At 37.0% G+C, this 19,816-nt stretch overlaps 1 protein-coding gene across 1 annotated transcript in view; it reads left to right on the top strand.

Moving 5' to 3' along the window:
• The window catches only part of LOC121957044 (guanine nucleotide-binding protein G(s) subunit alpha-like), a 46,380-nt gene extending 30,122 nt beyond the window's left edge, over positions 1 to 16,258 (top strand). Inside the window, exons 6-12 of the mRNA XM_042505551.2 lie at positions 7,410 to 7,464; positions 8,412 to 8,485; positions 8,809 to 8,867; positions 9,116 to 9,236; positions 11,655 to 11,785; positions 12,522 to 12,589; positions 13,991 to 16,258. Of these exons, the coding sequence (XP_042361485.2) occupies positions 7,410 to 7,464; positions 8,412 to 8,485; positions 8,809 to 8,867; positions 9,116 to 9,236; positions 11,655 to 11,785; positions 12,522 to 12,589; positions 13,991 to 14,137 (655 nt within the window). The 3' untranslated portion in view covers positions 14,138 to 16,258. The remainder of the gene's footprint in view (positions 1 to 7,409; positions 7,465 to 8,411; positions 8,486 to 8,808; positions 8,868 to 9,115; positions 9,237 to 11,654; positions 11,786 to 12,521; positions 12,590 to 13,990) is intronic.
• The last annotated feature ends 3,558 nt before the right edge of the window (positions 16,259 to 19,816 follow it).

Genomic DNA, 19,816 nt, shown 5'->3' with positions numbered 1-19,816 from the left:
TTACCCCCCCTCCTTTTAGGAAGCTCCAAGACTGTTTTCTGACTATTCTGACTTGGTGTTTCAGGGGCTTGTGAAGCGTCAGTTTCTGTTTTGCAGAGTTTCTTGGAGTGACAAATTCAAGTGTGTTTGCAGTGCTGAAGACTGGAATTTACTTTGAATTTTGAAGTTGCGCAATTTAGCTTTAAGGCTTCATGGTAAAGTTAGGCCTAAATGAACTAACTGTTCAAAGATTCTGTAAAAGTTGCGCCTTTTTAGGAATTTTAAAGGAAGTTTTTTTAGGATTAGGGTGATATGTTATATTTGTATTGTGTGCCTGCATTTTATCTTTTTATAATTTGTCCATTTGTTATGTTCCACATTAGCTGTGCCCTGAAGCACAGTTTATGGTCCTGAGGTCCACATTAAAAAACATACATTAAACATTTCAATCCCCACAGAGTAAAACATTTCAAAAACATACATTTAACATTTCAGTCCCCACAAAGTAAAACATTTACAAACATACGTTAAACATTATAGTCAACACAAATCTTCACTCAACCCAGCATTAAACATGAAAATCAACACAAACATACGACATAGCCGATATTTCGTTAGTATATTTGTAACATGATAGTAAGCTATTTTTGATGCAACTAACATTTATAGTAAACTATTTTTAATTTAAGGACTCATTACAGATATATCTGAGGAGCTTCTATATTTCTTGTTGTTCTTTTAAAACCTTCCTACCTGTTGCTGAGTTTATTTATGTAACGTGACCTTTTGCACTTTTTATGCTTTTTAGCCAGTTTCACTTAAGTTTTCATCTAAGCAGATAGATTAGATTTGCTTTCTTTGCTAATGAACAAGCATTTGTTTGAGATGATATTCGTTTTTTGAAAGGAACATGAAATTAAATTGCTTGTTGAACTTTTGGAAATGCGGGAGAAATAAATGGATTTTGGCAGATGTGGAAAGAAAGAGGCACTTTTTAGGGGCCAAATTGTGCCGGCCGGCTTGTCTGTGTGTGTGTGTGTGTGTGTGTGTGTGTGTGTGTGTGTGTGTGTGTGTGTGTGTGTGTGTGTGTGTGTGTGTGTGTGTGTGTGTGTGTGTGTGTGTGTTACAGCCGATCAGCAGAGTTGCTCAGATGCAGGGCAAAGGTCTCCAGATGTGGTGTGTTTTTCACCCTGTCAGGACACATATTTAAATTAAATGTTGTTAGGTTTGTTTGAGGTCTTGTTTAACGATAAATGCAGTCTGCTTTCAAATAGAGTAGAGACATTGCCAAAAACTTTCTATATGTTGACGTGAAGTGAATATGATTTAAGTTAATAAGTTGAAACACTCCCCTTAAACCTGCTTATGTTATCTTATTTTTAAATGCGATGATTTTTTTTTATCCAAACAAATGAAGCTAATAATTCAGCATACTCTCCAGTCCAGCTGTGGAGGCCAGACGAGTCAACGCGGCTGTGTGGCTCAGAGGAGCCTAATCCCGTGTAGAGCTGTAGATGTATACCAGCTCGTAATCTGCGTAATCCTTTGTCCTAATACTGCTACTTTAACAAGATGAATGCATTATAGTATGGAGGGTTATCAGATTTGTTTGGCCAGTGTGCCGCTGATGATTATGTATGTCCTTAAGCATGGGAAGATCTCAGTTTGATCATTGATTGTTGGTAAATTCTTGTCACATAAAACAAATCAAAACTCATATTGAGTTGAAATTTTTATGTTGAGTGTCGGCAGAAGATGTACAGTAAACATGTTGCTGTTTGTAGGAATTTTAAAAGTATTTTAAGAGCAGTCTATTCTCAAAAGAAGCTTTATACTTTATGTGAATTAAAAAAAAATGCAAAAGTTCATTTGGTTGCCTCTTTTGTTTCGAAAATTATAATATCAGAATATTAGGTGATATGTAGCTTTAACATATTTTTTCTTCAAGTCTAAACTTGAGGAAACTTTCCTTAAATTAAATTTAAAATATGGCTTTGTCCTATATTAAATCGTGTTCAATTGTTGTACCTGCAAGTCAACAAAAATGATACCAAAGTGAAAGGTAAACTAAAAAGTTAAAAATGTACTTTATCTTTTTTTGTAAATACTGAGTTATTTTCAAACACTAGACAGGAGTCGTGTGTGTATTTCCAGTGTTTAAGTCTGCCTGTCTGCTACCCCAGAATAACCCTGACAGGTTATTCATAACACCGCAGACCTCTCTGTTACTGGGGCAGCCGCTATTATTTAGTTCAACTTACGAGGCACAGTTATTATCGGCACTTCTCCTATTAATAGGGAGAACTGCTAAAAATTGAGCAGTGTGTGTTTGTCCTGGGTGTGTCGCCGCCTCAGACCAGAGCTGTAGATAAACAAGAGTTTGGCTCTGGCAGATGTCGGCGGCAGCCATGTTAACTCTGTCATCATTAGAGCTTTTAGATTCTGTCACATCCAGGTTATTTATGTGTTTGGGGATGTTACGGAGGGTGAAGTTAGACGCTGAGCTGTGGATACGGGGCAGAAACAGGCTCTGGGTGTGCTGGCACAGCAGAGGCGCTGTGGTGTGGGAACAGCTGAGCCACTCGGGCCCCTGCAGAGAGCCAATGGTACCAAACCGGTTGGCTGCTTAATTGCCTCCGTGTGTGTTTTATATGAATATCTGTGTCAGTGTGCATTTGTGCAGAGATGTGCACATGAGCGTCTCTTAGTTCCCCTCTTCTGTTTCTCTTTCAGCCTCACACTGACGCTCCCTTCTTCCTGACTCCCCTCGTCTGTCTGTCCTGTACTGTAGCTCCCGCAGACCCAGCCCCCTGTTCCTCTCAGTGTGTTACCTGCAGCCCTCCTGTCACATTTCACCCCTGCCTGCCACATTCCTAGTTATCTCAGAGGGGTTTACATACCTTCGCCCTGAGAGGCTGCTACGAGCGAGCGCCTTGCCTTTCTAGTCGTAAGAACGGCAGGCAGACGATCAGTCAAAACAGACAGCCGTGCAGGAATCAAACAGGGTGGAAGTTAGTGCGGTTGTCTGTGTTAACAGCCAACTGAAACAGTGGTTGTCAACCTTTTAGTTTGCGAGAAAGGTTTTTTTGTTTAGCGCTGCTCTGACGCATCTTGTTATGTTGCCAGTTTCATTTAGGGCTGCGACTAATGCTTATATGTATATCTTTATTTTGAACATGCCAAATGAAATGGGAGATTGAAAATAAAACACAAGTAAGAAAAACAACACCAGAATACCCATCAGACTTATTCAGTAAACAACATAAGTATTTCATGTCTGAAAAGGAGTAGGAGGAAGTGAATACTTATTAAATCCTACCTCCTTTTTTGATTATTTTCATTGACAATTAATCTATTGATTATTTTCCTTGTTAACTGATTAGTTGTTTGGTCTACAAAATGTCAGAAAATTATTAAAAATGTTGCTCAATATTTCTCAAATTCCAAGATGACGTCCTCAATAGTACTTTTTTTGTCCACAACACATAGATATTTAATTTGCTTTCATAGAGGAGTAAAGGACCAGAAAATGTGAACATTTAAGAAGCCGGTATCAGAGAATTTTGACTTTTTTCTTTTAAAAAAACAATCAGTTGTCAAATTAGTTAGTGATTAATGTAATAGTTGAAAACCAATCGATTAATCATTGCAACTATAGTTTAGTCATTAGTCAACCATGTATAAAATCAATCAGTGCCTCTGCTTGATTTTCCTAAAGCTTAATATTGTATTTCATATAAATGTATAAATACATTGTTTCTTTTACTTTCATAAGTAGAGGCAGTCTTTATTCACATTACGCACCTTTGCTTTAAAACCTTTCCTTAAAAATAAAGCAATTTATTACTTACAAAAACTTTTTTTTATACAGTTTGCACATATTGTGACATGTTAAACCAAAGAGTGATTTGTCTTTTACTTGTTTTATTCATATAAAGGTCTGAAGATGATAAGTAGCTCACAAGGAAACACTGCAAAGAAAGAACCTTTTTTACTGTGTCACAACCCTGAGGGATTTTAGGGATGCTGTGTTTCATCAGGTGTTGGTTGCTATTACAGATAGTACGGCTCAATCAATGGTTCTTAAAGGGATAGTTCAACCCAAAATCAAAAATACATATTTTTCTTTTTACCTGTAGTGCTGTTTATCAGTCAGGATGTGAGCTGTTGAGTGTTGGAGACATCGACCAGAGAGATGTCTGACTTCTCTCCAGTATAATGGAACTAGATGGCACTCGGCTTGTGGTGCTCAAAGCACCAAAAAATACATTTGAAAAATTCAACAACAAAGTCTCTCTCCAGAAATCATGACCCCGTTACTAAAGATAATACACAGACCTTGTTTTAAGCAGTTTCATGTAGGAACTATTTTCTTTCAAATGTATTACAGCTGCCAACCATATCACCACGTGGCAAAACAATCTGACTCAGCTGTCCTTTAAACTGAGCAGTCAGAAAAATAAATTGTAAAACAGGTAAAGCAAAGAACTAAATCTCTGTTAAGAAATGTTTTTACCACCTAATCCACCATGGTCACCCAGTTTGTCTACATAAGTTTATGCTGACTTTAGATCATGATACATATCAACACTTGTTTTACTTTGTTGTTGTTAATTTTTTAAAATGTTCTGAGTCTAAATGTTATATTTTGGAAATGCGCAGTCAAAGAAAAAAAGTTTTTTATAATTTATGCATTAGGTGTTGAAAGTTGGGAACCTGTAACAGCTGAAATAAGGGTCTTTGCAGGAGCTTTCTCTGTTAATGTTTAACAGGAGATATTAGTAATCAATTCTAGTGGTTCAAATTAATGTTATAAACCCTGTAAACCTGATTGAAAACATGCCTTTTAAATGCTTTTGTAGATGATTCCTTTGCTGCTGACGTGTTGCGATCAGAGGAATTGTATGTAGTAAAAACCTGCAGTCTGATGGATGCAGGCTCAAAGTGCTGTCAGGACAGCAGGGAGATTTAAAAGTCCGGCTTTGTTGTGTTTGCATGTTTGTTTGTTTGTTTGTGTGTTTGTGTTTGTGTGTGTGTGTGTGTGTGTGTGTGTGTGTGTGTGTGTGTGTGTGTGTGTGTGTCTGTGCGTGCGTGCGTGCGTGTGAGAGTCGCATATCATCATCCGGTAACTCAGTCTGCTTGTTTCAGTCCTCAGACATTGTCAGTGGTGGACAGTAAAGAAGTACAGTTACCTAAATACTATACATAAGTACAGTTTTGGGGTATCTTTACTGAGGTATTATTTTTTTAGAAACATATTACTTTGACTCCACTGGATTTGAAATACAAATATTGTACATTTGACTCCACTAAATTTCTATGAAGGCTCTAGTTACTCCGTACATTTGCTTTGAAGTCAGCAGATGTTTTTTTTTTTTCTTTTCTAAAATACAAAACTCCACAAATCTGCAACACATTGTTTGCAGTGGCAACAGAAGTTCACTTTTGGACTTAATAACTGTTTGAAAGTTCCCCCAAAATTTAATATTGTCTGATAGTTATTTTTGGTAGTTTATTAGTGCAATGTTTAGTAAGATTAAGTTGCTGTTGAAAAGTTAGAAGGTGTGTAACTGGGATGTTTATTTATTTATTTATTATTTTATTTATTTATTTTATTTTATTTGTTATTTTATTTTTTCAGCTTAATCTACAGCAAATTCCACTGTTTGCAAGACAAGGCATTGGCTGGAGGATCAGGAGATTTTTTTTGTTTTTTGAGCAAGTAGTTAGACAAGACAAGAATTGCAGTTAAATTGAAAAAAAAAAAATGACAATGGTGGTCCTTTTGTCAAATTGTGTTTCCGATGGCATTTCTACAGGCTTTGCTGCATATTCAACAAGCTTTTCCTTCTACAGATTTTATAAGCATGTCAGTGCTTTCAGATCATTATTTTATAGTCATTAGGATCTGTAGATGTGTTGTGACAACATACAACAATGTGATGATTTTTTTTAAGTACTATGAATACATTGGTATTTTTAAACGCAAGTACTCCAGTACTTTAAGTACTAATTTGACTCAGCAACCTGCACTCGTAATGTGGTAATGTTTGACCAGGACTATCTATTCTTAGACTCAAATAATAGAGTTGTGTACTTTGTCAACCAAAATATATTGTGCACAAGGATGGATTTTTAGTGAGTTGGTTGAACATAAACTCTTAAACTTTTCCAGCATGCTGAGATACATGAGAGACAGATTTCTTGATAGATTTCATCGTGTTTTGAATCCTTACTTGTTGCAGCAGACTCCTCCAGCAGGTGACCCAGATACAGTCATCATGAAAGCATCAGGGCAGCTCACACACACCTTGAAATGCAGCAGCTATGTAGGCCACTTCATCGGAACAATTAACATTCATTTTGGTAGGCACTCTGCTAATCTGATCTAAGCGTAGGCCTGCATTCCCTCCCACGCACATACACACCGATGTGCAGACACACAGACACACACACCTCTCCTCCTCCTGTGCAAGTATTACTACAGCAGCTCCATTGACGAGGCTGCTCTGGCCTGACAGAGCAAACGGCTGCTGGTGACTCAGACTGGCTGCTTCTGATCTCACTGTGAATTAAAACACACGCCCCCTGGTGGACGCTCAGAGACCACTGTCCTCCATCTTTCTCTTGCTCGCAGTTATGTACTGGGATGTACCTCTGTGTGTGTGTGTGTGTGTGTGCATGCGTGTTTGTGTGTCCTGGAGTCTATACTGTTCCCACCATATACATTAGCACAGTATAATAGGTTACTGTAGTCAGTATGGTACCGTAGGATTTTAAAAATGTTCAGTGTGGCAGGGTTCCCACGGTCATCAAAAACCTGAAAAAGTCACAGTCATGTTTTCCAGGCCTGGAAAATTTATGGAATAAATAATAATCATTGAAAGTTTTGGAAAAGTCATTGCATTGTAAACAATTTGAAACTTGAGCAAAAGGGGTTGATTTCTTTCAAAAAGTGGGAAGAAGGCAAAAAGCAACATTTAAGAAATTACCCAAAAATTTGCAACAGATTAGTAAAAGGTCACAAAAAAATTACTTAAAATAAGCTTAAAGTAAAGAACAAACAAGGAAATGCTTTTTTCCTTTGTTTTAAAAAGAAATCAAACCAATTTGCTCAGGCTCAGTATAGCTGTGACAGTCATTTTAACTCTGCACAGGAAAATTAATGTTGATCCAGGTTTCAAAGTGTTAAAAATCATTGGAAGTTTTGGTAAAGTCAGGGAATTTTGTTGTGTGTAATGAAATGGTTACAATAATCTGGCATGAATAACTGTCCACGTAATGTAACATCATGGAAAATTTATTTTCTGACGTTCTGTTTACCAAATTATACATTTATTCATTTTCTCCCCTGAGTCTTGTCTCCTCATTCGTGCCAGCTATTACGTGCCTAAAATCTAACCGGCTGTGTTTTTCTGTTCTTTTCCCAGCTTCTTAGACCGGATCGATGTGGTCAGGCTGAATGACTACACACCCACTGATCAGGTGAGATGTTCAACACACAAACATTTGCAGTACATTGAAGCAGTCTGCCTGCATCTGTGCTCTACAGTGCTCAAACAGTCAATTCATTGTTAAGATTACTGACAGTAAATGAATCATCACCAAATTTTAGATTTGATTAATCATTTAGTTAATTTCTCAGGAAGAAAAGCCAAACATGGGCCTTCTTTACATAAGACATCTTAGCCTGGCAGAAGGAAGAGCACAGGTGTAGACAATAAATTTAATGATGGGTGAACTCTGCTTACGACTTGATTTTAAAGTTTTGTGTTGTCCCACTAGGTGTGTTTCCATTCACCTCTTTTAATGCACATTTTTAGTTAAATTAAAACATTGTTCAGTTTTTACACTTGAGGGAGATGGAAAAGTTGGTGGTGACTAAATGCAATTGATGCAGATTGATTGCAAAAATGATGACGTGCTGTCATTGCATTTGTCTCTACAAGCTCTCTTTGTTCTTTCTGGCTGACTTTTAACAGTTTATGTCTGCAAAACGCTGTCACCAGAACTCCTCCAAGAGAACATTGCTGCAATACTATTTGTTTAAAACTGTATTTCTATTGTCCAGGGTGCTCTCTGTTACTATACATCTATTGTGCCACACCTATTGCTTGTCTCGATGGACCAACTCACAACATTCGTAAAACAGTTGCGGATGAAAAAGCACATAAATTCACATTTTCTTTTACTGAATTCTGAAAAATGGGTTAAAATTACGCTACATTTGAATGAAAACCCAACTATTGTAACACTGTCATAGCTCACTGGGTCATCTATAATGTTTAATGTTTTTAAATACCTTGTTATCCTGCTCTTATGTCCGTCTTTGTGACATCTGTCCTCGACACCTCCTTTGTCAGAATCTCTTTCTTTATTTCTCATAAACTATCTAACACTGTCCTGTTCTGTTTCTGTTTTCCATTTTTCAGGACCTGTTGAGATGCAGAGTACTGACATCTGGGATCTTCGAGACACGATTTCAAATAGACAAAGTCAATTTCCAGTGAGTCAACACAAAGTTTATTTATCACTGTTTTGGGTGATCAAGTAAAAAGTAAATACGTGTTTTTTCCCTCTTATTCACTCTGCTAACACCCAGATACGTAAGGAATTTGAATTCCTAGGATGATAAATTAATCATCTTTCATATCATTTTTATTGCTATTGAATAATGAAATGTTTTTTTACTTGATCAAGGTTTTGTTTCTCTTCTACTGTATACATTGTTGTCACATTAACCACTTCCGTATTCAGTCTCTCAGTATTTCAAGTCTTTACTCTGCTTTTACAGTACAAATTAAACTTTTTACCCCCTGCGTCTCACAGTATGTTCGATGTTGGAGGTCAGAGGGATGAACGTCGAAAATGGATCCAGTGTTTCAACGGTAAGATGCTTTTAGCTCAGACTGCTTTACTGTAGTGATTAAACTATTTATAAATTACTAAAAAAATAATCTGTGCTAAGGAGTCATTGACTCAATGATTTGTTATTATTTATTTGAATCCAGGTATTTGGTTTTAATTTTACCAGGTCCATGTATCTGTGTCTATTTAAATCTAGAGGTAATCGGCAGTGTTTGGTAGTTTAACCCAGCTTTGGTGTGTTAATCTTATCCTATAACGTGTGACACAGATGTGACGGCCATCATCTTTGTGGTGGCGAGTAGCAGCTACAACATGGTGATCAGAGAAGACAATCAGACCAACAGACTACAGGAAGCCCTCAACCTTTTCAAGAACATCTGGAACAACAGGTGAGCGTCAACGTCCTGAAGTTCTGATATATTTTTCTCTGGATTTGTCAGTCCCCTTTATTTATAAAGCACCTTTAAAAATGGGGTTTATGAAGCGTTTTCAACAGAAATGGGATACATAGAAGGCAATACAAGCCCAAGAGAATAAAAGAGAGATGAAACTAGGGTAAAATTTGGATAAGATTAAAACAAAAGGACAATTAATCCTGAATCTCATCCTCTCTCTTAGTTATACATTTTTGCTGCCGTCTTGGTGTAATTTTTTGTTTTCTTCAGGTTTTTGGGTGAGCTGAATGATATAAAACAGGGTTTGCACGGATCCTCAAAAAGTCATTAAGCGTTGACTGTATTAATCTAAAAAACAAGGCCTTTACTGGGGTTAAAATTACTTGAATTAATCTTTTAAAAGTCTTAAAAATGCTCACACATGGGAAGTAAGACTCTATGAATTGTTTTTTCTGATGCTGCATTGTAAAATCTCTAAATAATTGGTAACATCTTTCTTGTTTTATAATATAATGTATTCATTGTCTTCCATGTGTTTCATTTAAAAAAAAGTTTGGGTTTTTTTTGGTAAAAATGTGTGGGAACCCTATGATCTGGCGTTTTCACATACAATTTTTTCAGGTAATGTCTCAACAATTTCAGGTTATTCAGGTATTCTTTTTTGTAACACAGTAAAATATTAAATTCATTGTTGTCTTAAGAATGAAGCCACTTGCTTTTTTGTACATCTGAGATCTTTTAATGGCTGTTCATTTTCTCTGTTTAGATAGACTTTAAAAGTCGTTTTGCAGAATAAGACATATCTGTTCAGTTTAAAAGTGCCTTAGTGTTTTTTAAAACTGGTGATGCTGTTGTTGCAATGACCATCAAAACACTTTCCATTCTGGCTTGCCACAGCAAAGAACAGAGAAGCTCAGATTGCTTTACAAACAGTGGGAGCGTGACGGCGTTCTCTGCTAAGGACGCCATGACTCCACTATAACTTCACATAGCAAATAGTGGTTTGCTGCATTAATGCTCTGAATGTCATATACAAAATCTTTAAAATAAACCACAGTCAATGAAACTGGAGCTAAAACTCACATAGTTGGCTCCAATGGCGTCACTTAGGTGAGACAAAGAAAATAATTGTCATAACCAAACAAATAAATGTGTGATACAATAGACAGGCAAGCCTGTTACACAACAGTGTGGGCTTTATAACATACGTCGATACTCTTTGGTAACAGGGGATAGCCACTGATAGCTACTAGTTTGTGCAATGGTTGACGCACTTCCTTTGTGCAGTAAATCGAACCTTCATTTTCCCAGGAGACTTTGTGACAGACAGGATTTCACAGTGAAAGCGTGACTTGCAGGGAACCACTCCAAACGCTGATGATGTCACTATCCTATAGCCACTGTACTGTGCAGTCAACATTTACGTCATAATGGAATTGAGCAAAGTTTGAATCTTCACACCGCTGTATCACGTCAGCACCGTTTACCAAAGGTTTCCCATTTAAAGACAAAATATATGAGGGACACTTTTAACACGTACTGTATACAAACAGGGTTGAAAATCGAAAGGATGTTTGTGCTCGGGTGCATGTATGTACAGTGGGAGGAGAGTCTGTCCTCGACTTTTTCTCTCTGTGGGAGCATATAGACTGTTTATGGCCAGAGCACAGAGATCTTTTCAGCCAAGAAGAGTGAATAATTCCCTTGTTCCTCAGCCAAAGCCTATTAAAGCATAATGGCACTGAAAAGTGGGGACTCTCCACTGACAGACGTGTTTTTTTTTTTTAATGTATTTTATTTTATTTAACCCTTATTTAACTAGGTAAGTCCTGTTGAGATCAACAATCTCATTTGCAAGGGAGACCTGGCCAACACAGCAGCATAAGAAAAGTTACAGACAAACAATGATAACCACAATAAAAACATAGAGTATGTATACAGTAGTAGTAGTAGTGTATACAGAAACATAATAATAATAATGATAATAATAATCTCTATTTATATAGCACTTTTCAAGCTTAAGCACAAAGTGCCACCCAGAAAAAAAAAGTTTACAGAACAAAATAAGAAACCAATGTAGCCCCTCCCCTGCCCCCTATGACATAACCCAAAAAAAAAATAAAAAATTAAGAAGAGCACAAATAATAAAATAGCGTTGCATTCAAGAACATATGACATGGAGAAATATTAAAACACCAACACACAATGACATGTACCATTTGATTCAGTCACCCTTGTACTAACATGTGTCAAACATATGCAAGCAATGTGCAGATGCATTCATGTACAACAGATCACTTTAATCCAAAACGGGTAAATTCGTAGCAGCGAGCAGTGTTTTTCCTGTAACGTACTTTTGGTCCTACACGAAAGAAATCTTCCACTGAACTGGTTCTTCATTTCCCTCCACAGGTGGCTACGGACCATTTCGGTAATCCTATTCCTGAACAAACAGGACCTGCTTGCTGAGAAGGTTTTGGCAGGGAAATCTAAGATTGAGGAGTATTTCCCTGAGTTTGCACGCTACACTACACCTGATGATGGTAAGAGGCCAACACGGACATCTGTGGGTGTACGAGACACAACACACATATCTGTTTCTCCGTGGTTGTAACCGGTGGTGGAATGTAACTAAGTACATTTACTCAGGTACTGTACTTAATTATGAATTTGAGGTACTTGTACTTTACTTGAGTATTTTCTTTTTGCACTACTTTTAACTTTTACTCCACTACATTTCAGAGGGAAATATTGTACCTCTAACTTCATTACATTTATCTGGTCGCTGTAGTTACTTCACAAATTACAATGTTTCCATAAAAAAACATAAGAAAAGTTTATTTTTTTCTTTTTTATGTTTGAATTTTTTTTTTTTATCATTTTGAGTTTTTTTCTTATTTTTTAAAATGATATAGCGTTTTGGGGTTTTTATTTCCTTTTTTTAAAAAAAATAATTTCAATTTTTTTGGGGGGGGTTGTGTTTTCTTTTTTGTTTTGTTTTTCAACAATATTTAGTTTTTTGTTAGTTTTTATAGGTTTTTCTGCATTGTATGCTTTAATTATTGAAGTACATTTCCTTGATTATACTGTACTTTTACTGAAGTAAAGGATCTGAATACTTCTTCCATCACTGGTTCAAACGGGTCAGTGTGGACGATGAGCCACGTTGAGTCAAAACTCAACAATCTAGTTGAGAATTAAATAACACTGAGCCACTCAACACATCAAAAGCTGAGTGCAAAAATGGCAAAAGTGACCAGGTTTCTTCTTCTCCAACAGCAATACCAGAGCCAGGTGAGGATCCCCGCGTCACAAGGGCAAAGTACTTCATTCGGGATGAGTTTCTGGTACGTACAATGCTCCTTTTTAATTTGAATACTTTAATTCTATCTTTTTTTGTCAATATAATTTTTCCCATTTGGTTTACAGAACTGTGCAGGGAACATAAAGGTCTAATCTGACAGTTTGCTGTTTTATTTGTTTCATCCTCATAAGGCTCTTTAATGGCTGATTTACATGGATGTGATTTCACTTCACTTTATTGCACTTCTGCTTCTACTCTCAAAAAAGGACTTACTCTTGAATTTTGCTATAATATCAGTTAAGATGATTTGGAAGATATTTCACCAACAAAAGACCTAAAACAGAGTTGAGGAAGTAAATAAAGATGTTTACTTTCAGCAGCATTTCCAAACATACATGAAATATGCTGTTTACCGCAAATCTAGTTAAATCTTTTGATCAATATTTTTTCCATTATACATGTTCTTCCATCCACCACAGAGCAATCTTATAATATGTTATTTTGAAGTAAATAAATGCACATTTTGCCTCTTTTATCCCTGATTGATAATACTGTGTAACTCAGTGGTGATTCATGATGATGTATTTTGACAGAAACAGCAACGGCAGTTAACAGGAAGTAAAAGACATCACACTTTCATCCAAACTGTGCGACTGGCAAATGTTCCTCTTGGACGTGCTGTGCAAAAACCCCACTAGTCAAAGTGCAGCACCAAAGATGTCACTAAAATCGAAAACAAATCTCACAGATGGCCACTAATGTTCCTCTCAGTGTCTGTGTACACAGGATATTTGACTACAAGATATTCTCAGTAGATTTCACTGCAGAGTCCAAACAGGGCGTCCATGGATAAACAGTTGAAAGGGTTTCAAAAAAGTAATGTCTAAATAGTCAAATTACCTTCCAAGTTGAATGCAAATTTACCAAACAGACTTATCAGTTGAATTGTAATAAAACAAAATATTGGTGCAATATTGCAGTCATATAATTACTAGTAAACAACATCCAGTTGAACACATAAAGAACATGACGGGTAGTGTTGATGAAGGGTACTTGAGTCCATCACGTGACATCCTAAAAACTAGGTAGTACACACAGATGGGCGTGGTTTGGCAGTATGCTTCGACAAGCTCCATGAATGTTACCTCTTTCCCACCAACAAGGAGCAGTTTCTGACCTCTTTTTTTTTAATCTTTTAAAGCATTTCAATAAAAAAATAAATAAAAATTGCATTTTAACCCAGAAAGTTGATTTTCAACTGGAACCAAAATATAGCAGTTTTTTCTTAGTTGGTCCATGCTTGTTTTTTGGCAAAAAAACAAATATGTATAATAACAGAACAAAGGCTCGCAGGTGATCAGTGCAACCCAGAACTTACTGTTTATATCTGCTGTCAGACAAAAACTCTCCAGCACTAACATGTCTGTACATTTGTGTTTTTCAGAGGATCAGCACAGCCAGCGGGGACGGACGACATTACTGTTACCCCCACTTCACCTGCGCAGTTGACACAGAAAACATCCGCCGTGTCTTCAATGACTGTCGTGACATCATTCAGAGGATGCACCTACGGCAGTATGAGCTCTTGTGATGGGCAGCGGCGTCCGGCCTATTTATCTACCTACCTGTCCTCCCCCCAAAACCCAACGACCAGTTAGCCAATCATGCCCTCCACTTCCACCAACTTCACCAAACAACCGGACCCTCCATCCTGAAACAACTCCTACAATATGAAAAAAACAGAACAGTGGAAAAACGTTTTTCTTTTTTTTTTTTTTAAGAGAGGATACAGCAACATTTTCACCACCTATTAGCCAGGACTGACCGCTGTCCTCTGCTACACTTTGACCCAGGAGCGAGGGTCAGGACTGGAACCCCTCAGCGCAGGCTCTCCCTCCTTTTAGCTGTCTTTCTCTCTCTCAGATATATCAACACACACACACACACACACACTTGCAGGTACACACACACTACAGCATAAGACATTTAGAGAGCCCTGAGATGGGTTTTAATGTCTCATATCACACACACATACAAATGCACACACACACAGACGGATCCTTTTAAAGTCCTGCTTTTGAGAGTCGGCAGAGGCTGAATTAAATAATGCATTCTAAGAGAGAGGAGTTTATTCACCACGTGCTGAAGACGGAGGAGGAGAAAAGAACGATGGACACGGAAGGTGGCAAACTGATACAGAGGAGGGCTTTGAGCCTTTTTTTGTAGCCCCGAACAGACGGACTAATTGACTAACTGCCTGTGGACGTGAGCGTGACTCGAACAGACCACACGGCTCACATGACTCCGCTCTTCAAGAATCGAGGGGGGACGGCAGAAAAAAAAAAAAAAATAAAGAAAAAAAAAGAAATATCATACAATGCATAAAATCATGCATACCAGTGAACTTCATGCAGTGCAAAAAATCCAAGCTATATATATAGATATTTATATATGTGTGTATATAAATATGTATATATATAAATATAAATATTATATATTCCTGTAATAACACAAATCAACTTTTAAGTTTTTGTTAGTTTTTACCCGTGTTGTGTGTTGGTGTACACTGTGTGTGTGATCTGCCTTCGTGCACCATTTAACCCCCTGCCCGCATACACACACACACACACACACGAAAAAAATATATATATATACATATAAACACACACACACACACACACACACACATACATCCTTGCCCTTTGCCCCTGCTGCTATTTGACTCAACATACAGAAAATAAAGGAGAAGTTTTATTTAATGAGGAAAAAAGCAAAAGGAAAGCATGAAGACTTATCAAGACTGGATGCAACATTTTTATCGGGAACACACACACACACACACACACGCACGCCCCCCCCCCCGCCCCCCACCCCACGGCGTCCTCTTTTTTCTCACAGCACCACCTTTCGTCTTATTCTCTCACATCTCCCACTTCCCGTCCCTCCCGGCTTTAAGTACGTCTGTCTTTATTTTACTGCTGGACTATTATTCTTGTACAGACTGTAAAATGTATTATTTTGTACAACTTTATTGAAGAAAAAAAAATTAACTTGTAGAAGATCCCTGTGCCTTGATCACGACTGTACGTGTAAAAATGAGCTAATATGTAAGTTATGTTTCACTGCGCTGTACAGCTGGACGGGTCTGTCCCACCTCGTCCGTGCTGGCTCACCCCTCCGCTGGAGGCTGGGGGGAGGGGCATCGGATCGGGGCGGAGGCCTTTTGTCTGTTGCTTAGTTTCTTTTTTTCTTTTTTTTTCTCCCCCACATTTGTTTGTTCGTTGATTCATTTGTTTTGCTTTAACTCTCCTCTGGTTTATATAATAGGATTTGAAAAGAAAAATTAAGAAAAAAAAAGATAATCAGACACACCACCTTAATGCTGTGTAGTGAAAGAACCCTAACACAATCTAATATATATAAAATATATTTCAGATTTTATATTTTATATATATGTACTGTACACTTATATCTATCCCCCTTGTGAGCTGTTCCCCAGGTTTCCTTTGCTTTCTGTCAGTAACATCTGCATACGTTTCAGAAGGTGACGATTCTGGGTGCAGTGGGATGGGTATTCATTTGTTTTTATTTTTTGTTTTTGTTTTTTATTTTATTTTAGCTTTAACTCTTTTGAAGGAGACGGAAATATCCAGTTGCAAAACATTGCTTGTTTCTACATAAACCAAATTCTTTTTGCTTAAACAAGAAGAAACAGTTGTATTAGTGTTTGGTTCATTCTTAGGCTGAGTACACTCGATCCTCTCCACATCTGCACACATACGCTCGGCTGCCAGTTTGTTTGGTACACCTGTCCGAAAGCTCAGTCTGATACAACAGTCCTGCAGCAAATCCTCCTTCATGAAGCTTATAATGTTCAGTGAGAGCTGTTTCTTGTATTTGGCCCACTCCATTTATATCAGTGAGGACAGACGAAATGTTTGACAGTAAAACACGACACGATTAACAATAATAAAGTTTATTTTGAAACTTACCACCAGAGATGGGACTCGAGTCACATGACTTGGACTCAAGTCAGATTTGAGTCACAAATTTAATGACTTTAGACTTTTCAAAAACCAAAAGGGACTTGAAATTGGACATGGACTTAAACACCAGTGACTTCACTTGAACTTGAGCTTTTTACCTTGAAAATACCAGATACTTTACCCCAAGCCCAAAGATTAAAAAGTATGTCATTAAAAAATGTGCCATAAATCATTTTCTCTCATTTCCCGAATCAGCCAACTTCACGCTATTCATCTGCAGTAAGTCAGAACTTAAATCTCCAGATCCACTTTGTTTGAACCAATCTGACAGCATCCAGTCAACCTGCAGGAGAGAGCCATCGTTTTAGTTTAGTTTGTTTTATTTGCACAAAGTTAAAAACTGCATAAAATCAAGATGAATAAAAATAAGAAATGTGTCAGGAGACGTGAAGAAGCCGGAGGCTTATACAAACTGAACCCCCCGTACACTTGAAAACATCAAGCAATAACAAAAAAAAGAAAGAAAAAAAAACCCAAAACATTTTACAGGAAAATACAAGAAAGGATAAATGACAGCAAAGATCACACTGAGCAGAAAAAGTAAAAACAGGCCTGCAGTAAAACATTAAGAACTAATGTTACTGTACTGATCATCATAATTTTGTTTGCATATAAAAACTATGCAGTGGTCATAAAAAATTAATTGGATTAATCAAAACGTGCAGGTCAAAAATTACAGACTGAGACGCAACAACTTCTAACAAACTAGTTTTAAAAAATAAGTAAACACTTTAAAAAGCATTCTTGATTTTTGTAAAATGAATATATTACTACTCTGTTGGTACAATGGCTTTTTATTTGGTGAAAAGCTCATTATGACTTGTTTAGGACTGGAGACTGTAAGTTTAGGACTTGGGTGCAAAGACATGAAACTAACTTGTGACTTACAAAGCAGTGACTTGATTCCAGTTCTGGCTTATGCTTATCAAAACCAGAAATAACAAAGAAAATACACATTAAAATTCATAAACAAACAACATGAGAGAAGTCGACTGTAAAAATGATGATCAGTTATTACAAGCAACCTTTCTTACCTGCATACACAGATAAATACGCACATATGGACAAATTACCCAAATATAACAGAATACGGTAATAAATGTGTTCAGACGTGATTTGAAGGAGGACACTGGCGTTCAGCTGCAGCTTCAACAAGAATTAAATACAAATCTCCACTTCATTACAGAAAGATTCATTACTTCCCTGACGTTTCAGACTGCTTTAGTTTTAGCGAGGTGTTCCTCATAAACTGGCAACTGAGCGTCAACTCGTCTGTGTTTCTGACACCCATCACTGCGGAGGAATATGACGGTTTTTACCATGAAACTTTTGCCAAAGTCGCGTCCTGCACAACTCACTTTTCACAGCACATGAGATGTATCTTCACAATTTTCGATGATTATTCTTTTGCTTAAACTGGCAAAGGATTTTTGTCAAAGATACAAATGTAATGTCCATCGTGGTCTTGCTTCACAGATGACATCAGAATCTTATTTCTCAAGTTGCAGAGAGCTGGATTGTTTAGGACTATACACTTAACATTATTATTATTATTATTTAATATAGTCTGAAGTAAAAAAAAATAGCATAGTGTAAAATCTGATAAGTGATTTTAGTTTTAAAAAAATCTAGGACACTGATTGCCTTGAAAAAAGTATGTAAATATAACTATTAGTCTTCATTTATGTTTATATGTAATTGTTAAGTTAACTTAAAATGTAGTTATATTTAATTAATTTTTTAACAACTACAGTAAACCAAGTATACAATATTTTATATCTGTATTCTGCTGGTTGCAAACTAGTCGTTTCTTAAACAAATTAAACAGAACTCACAGATCTCCTAACTTCAACTTTTGCGAAATCCTCTTTGTCATGATGAAGTTAAGTTAGACTAACTTAGTTTGCTGAAGTTGCTTACACTTAAAAAGAACAAGGTTATTTATATTGTCATTTTTAAGTTGTGAAGACTTCACAAAGTTAAGTAAATACAGCTAAATGTAAAGTAAATTTAACACTTCGATTTAAAAGAAAAATCTTAAGATTTATAGTCGTATTTACCACCTTTTTTCGAGGCAATCGGTTTCTAAGATTATTTTAATTAAGATCAGATTTTACTGGTATCGTAGGTATTGATAGACTTAAGATGACACTTGAGGGGAGAATAATTAAAGAATTTAGTGGGAAAAAAGTAGTTTGTCAGCCTTTGCCGCTCTGCAAAGAGCCACAGTGGAGACATGAGGTTTTAAACAAGCTTTATATACAAAACACTTAATCCCAAAACACACTGACTGGCTTTACTGGTACATGTTAACAAGTATATAATTATTTCTTCTGAGCAATTTGAATCCCCGGGTTTCCCTCTCCAGTTTAATCCTTCAAGATGTACGGCGGTGATAATGTGAAAGAACAGATCACATTCAATGCTAAGTTTATTTTTATATCAACACCGCCTCACCTGTGCTCACCTTGATGTCCACCACACAGGCCGCAGCAAATCGAGTTTCATTTTAACTCGAAAGAAGAAACCCAATCTGGCTTTCTTTCTATTCTGGCATCAAGTGTTTACAGTATTTGTTGGGTTTTTCTATAATTTATCTGTGTATTTTGCACAAATACTTAAATGAGCTGCACTGAGCAAAAACAACTCTGAGACTCACAAGTACATAAATATGAGGGCGTGAGTTTTTAGATACAGTTAAATGTACAATTGGTTAAGTTTTATGGCTCATTTAGCGGCTGTGTAAAACAAAAGTCTTTTCACAGACAGACCTGTGCAAACATTACTCATTGTTTATGGCACACTACTATTACAAAAGGAGTAACATTATGTAATATGTTATTCGAAAGCCGTCCAAACTATACCAGGGTTTAAAGATTTGTTGACGACCTCCTGAAAGAAGACATTTAACACCCGAGAAGAAGATTCCTCGGAAGATGTTCAAGAGGAAGCAAACAGCGTCACGTGCTCGTCTCATGTTGCTGATACTCCTCATTTCCTTGTTGGAGCAACAGGATTATGAGGAGAAGCTGGTAATTCCTCTTTCAGTAACAAGACCCACTTCCACAGTGACAGCAGAGTGAGCGGGGCCGACAGTCACGCCTCACACCGTTGTTCCACAGAGGTTTGATATCCCTGCTGTCTGTGTGAAGAATGGAGAAGTGCAGTATTGTATTGTGTCGTAATAGTATCATTTAGTGAGGCCTCTGGTGATTTCCAGCCCC

The sequence above is a fragment of the Plectropomus leopardus genome, chromosome 2 (genome assembly GCF_026936395.1).
Source record: "Plectropomus leopardus strain MGB_pleo_1.0 chromosome 2, ASM2693639v1, whole genome shotgun sequence".
Classification (NCBI taxonomy): domain Eukaryota; kingdom Metazoa; phylum Chordata; class Actinopteri; order Perciformes; family Serranidae; genus Plectropomus; species Plectropomus leopardus.
This window is presented reverse-complemented; position numbering and strand designations above follow the sequence as displayed.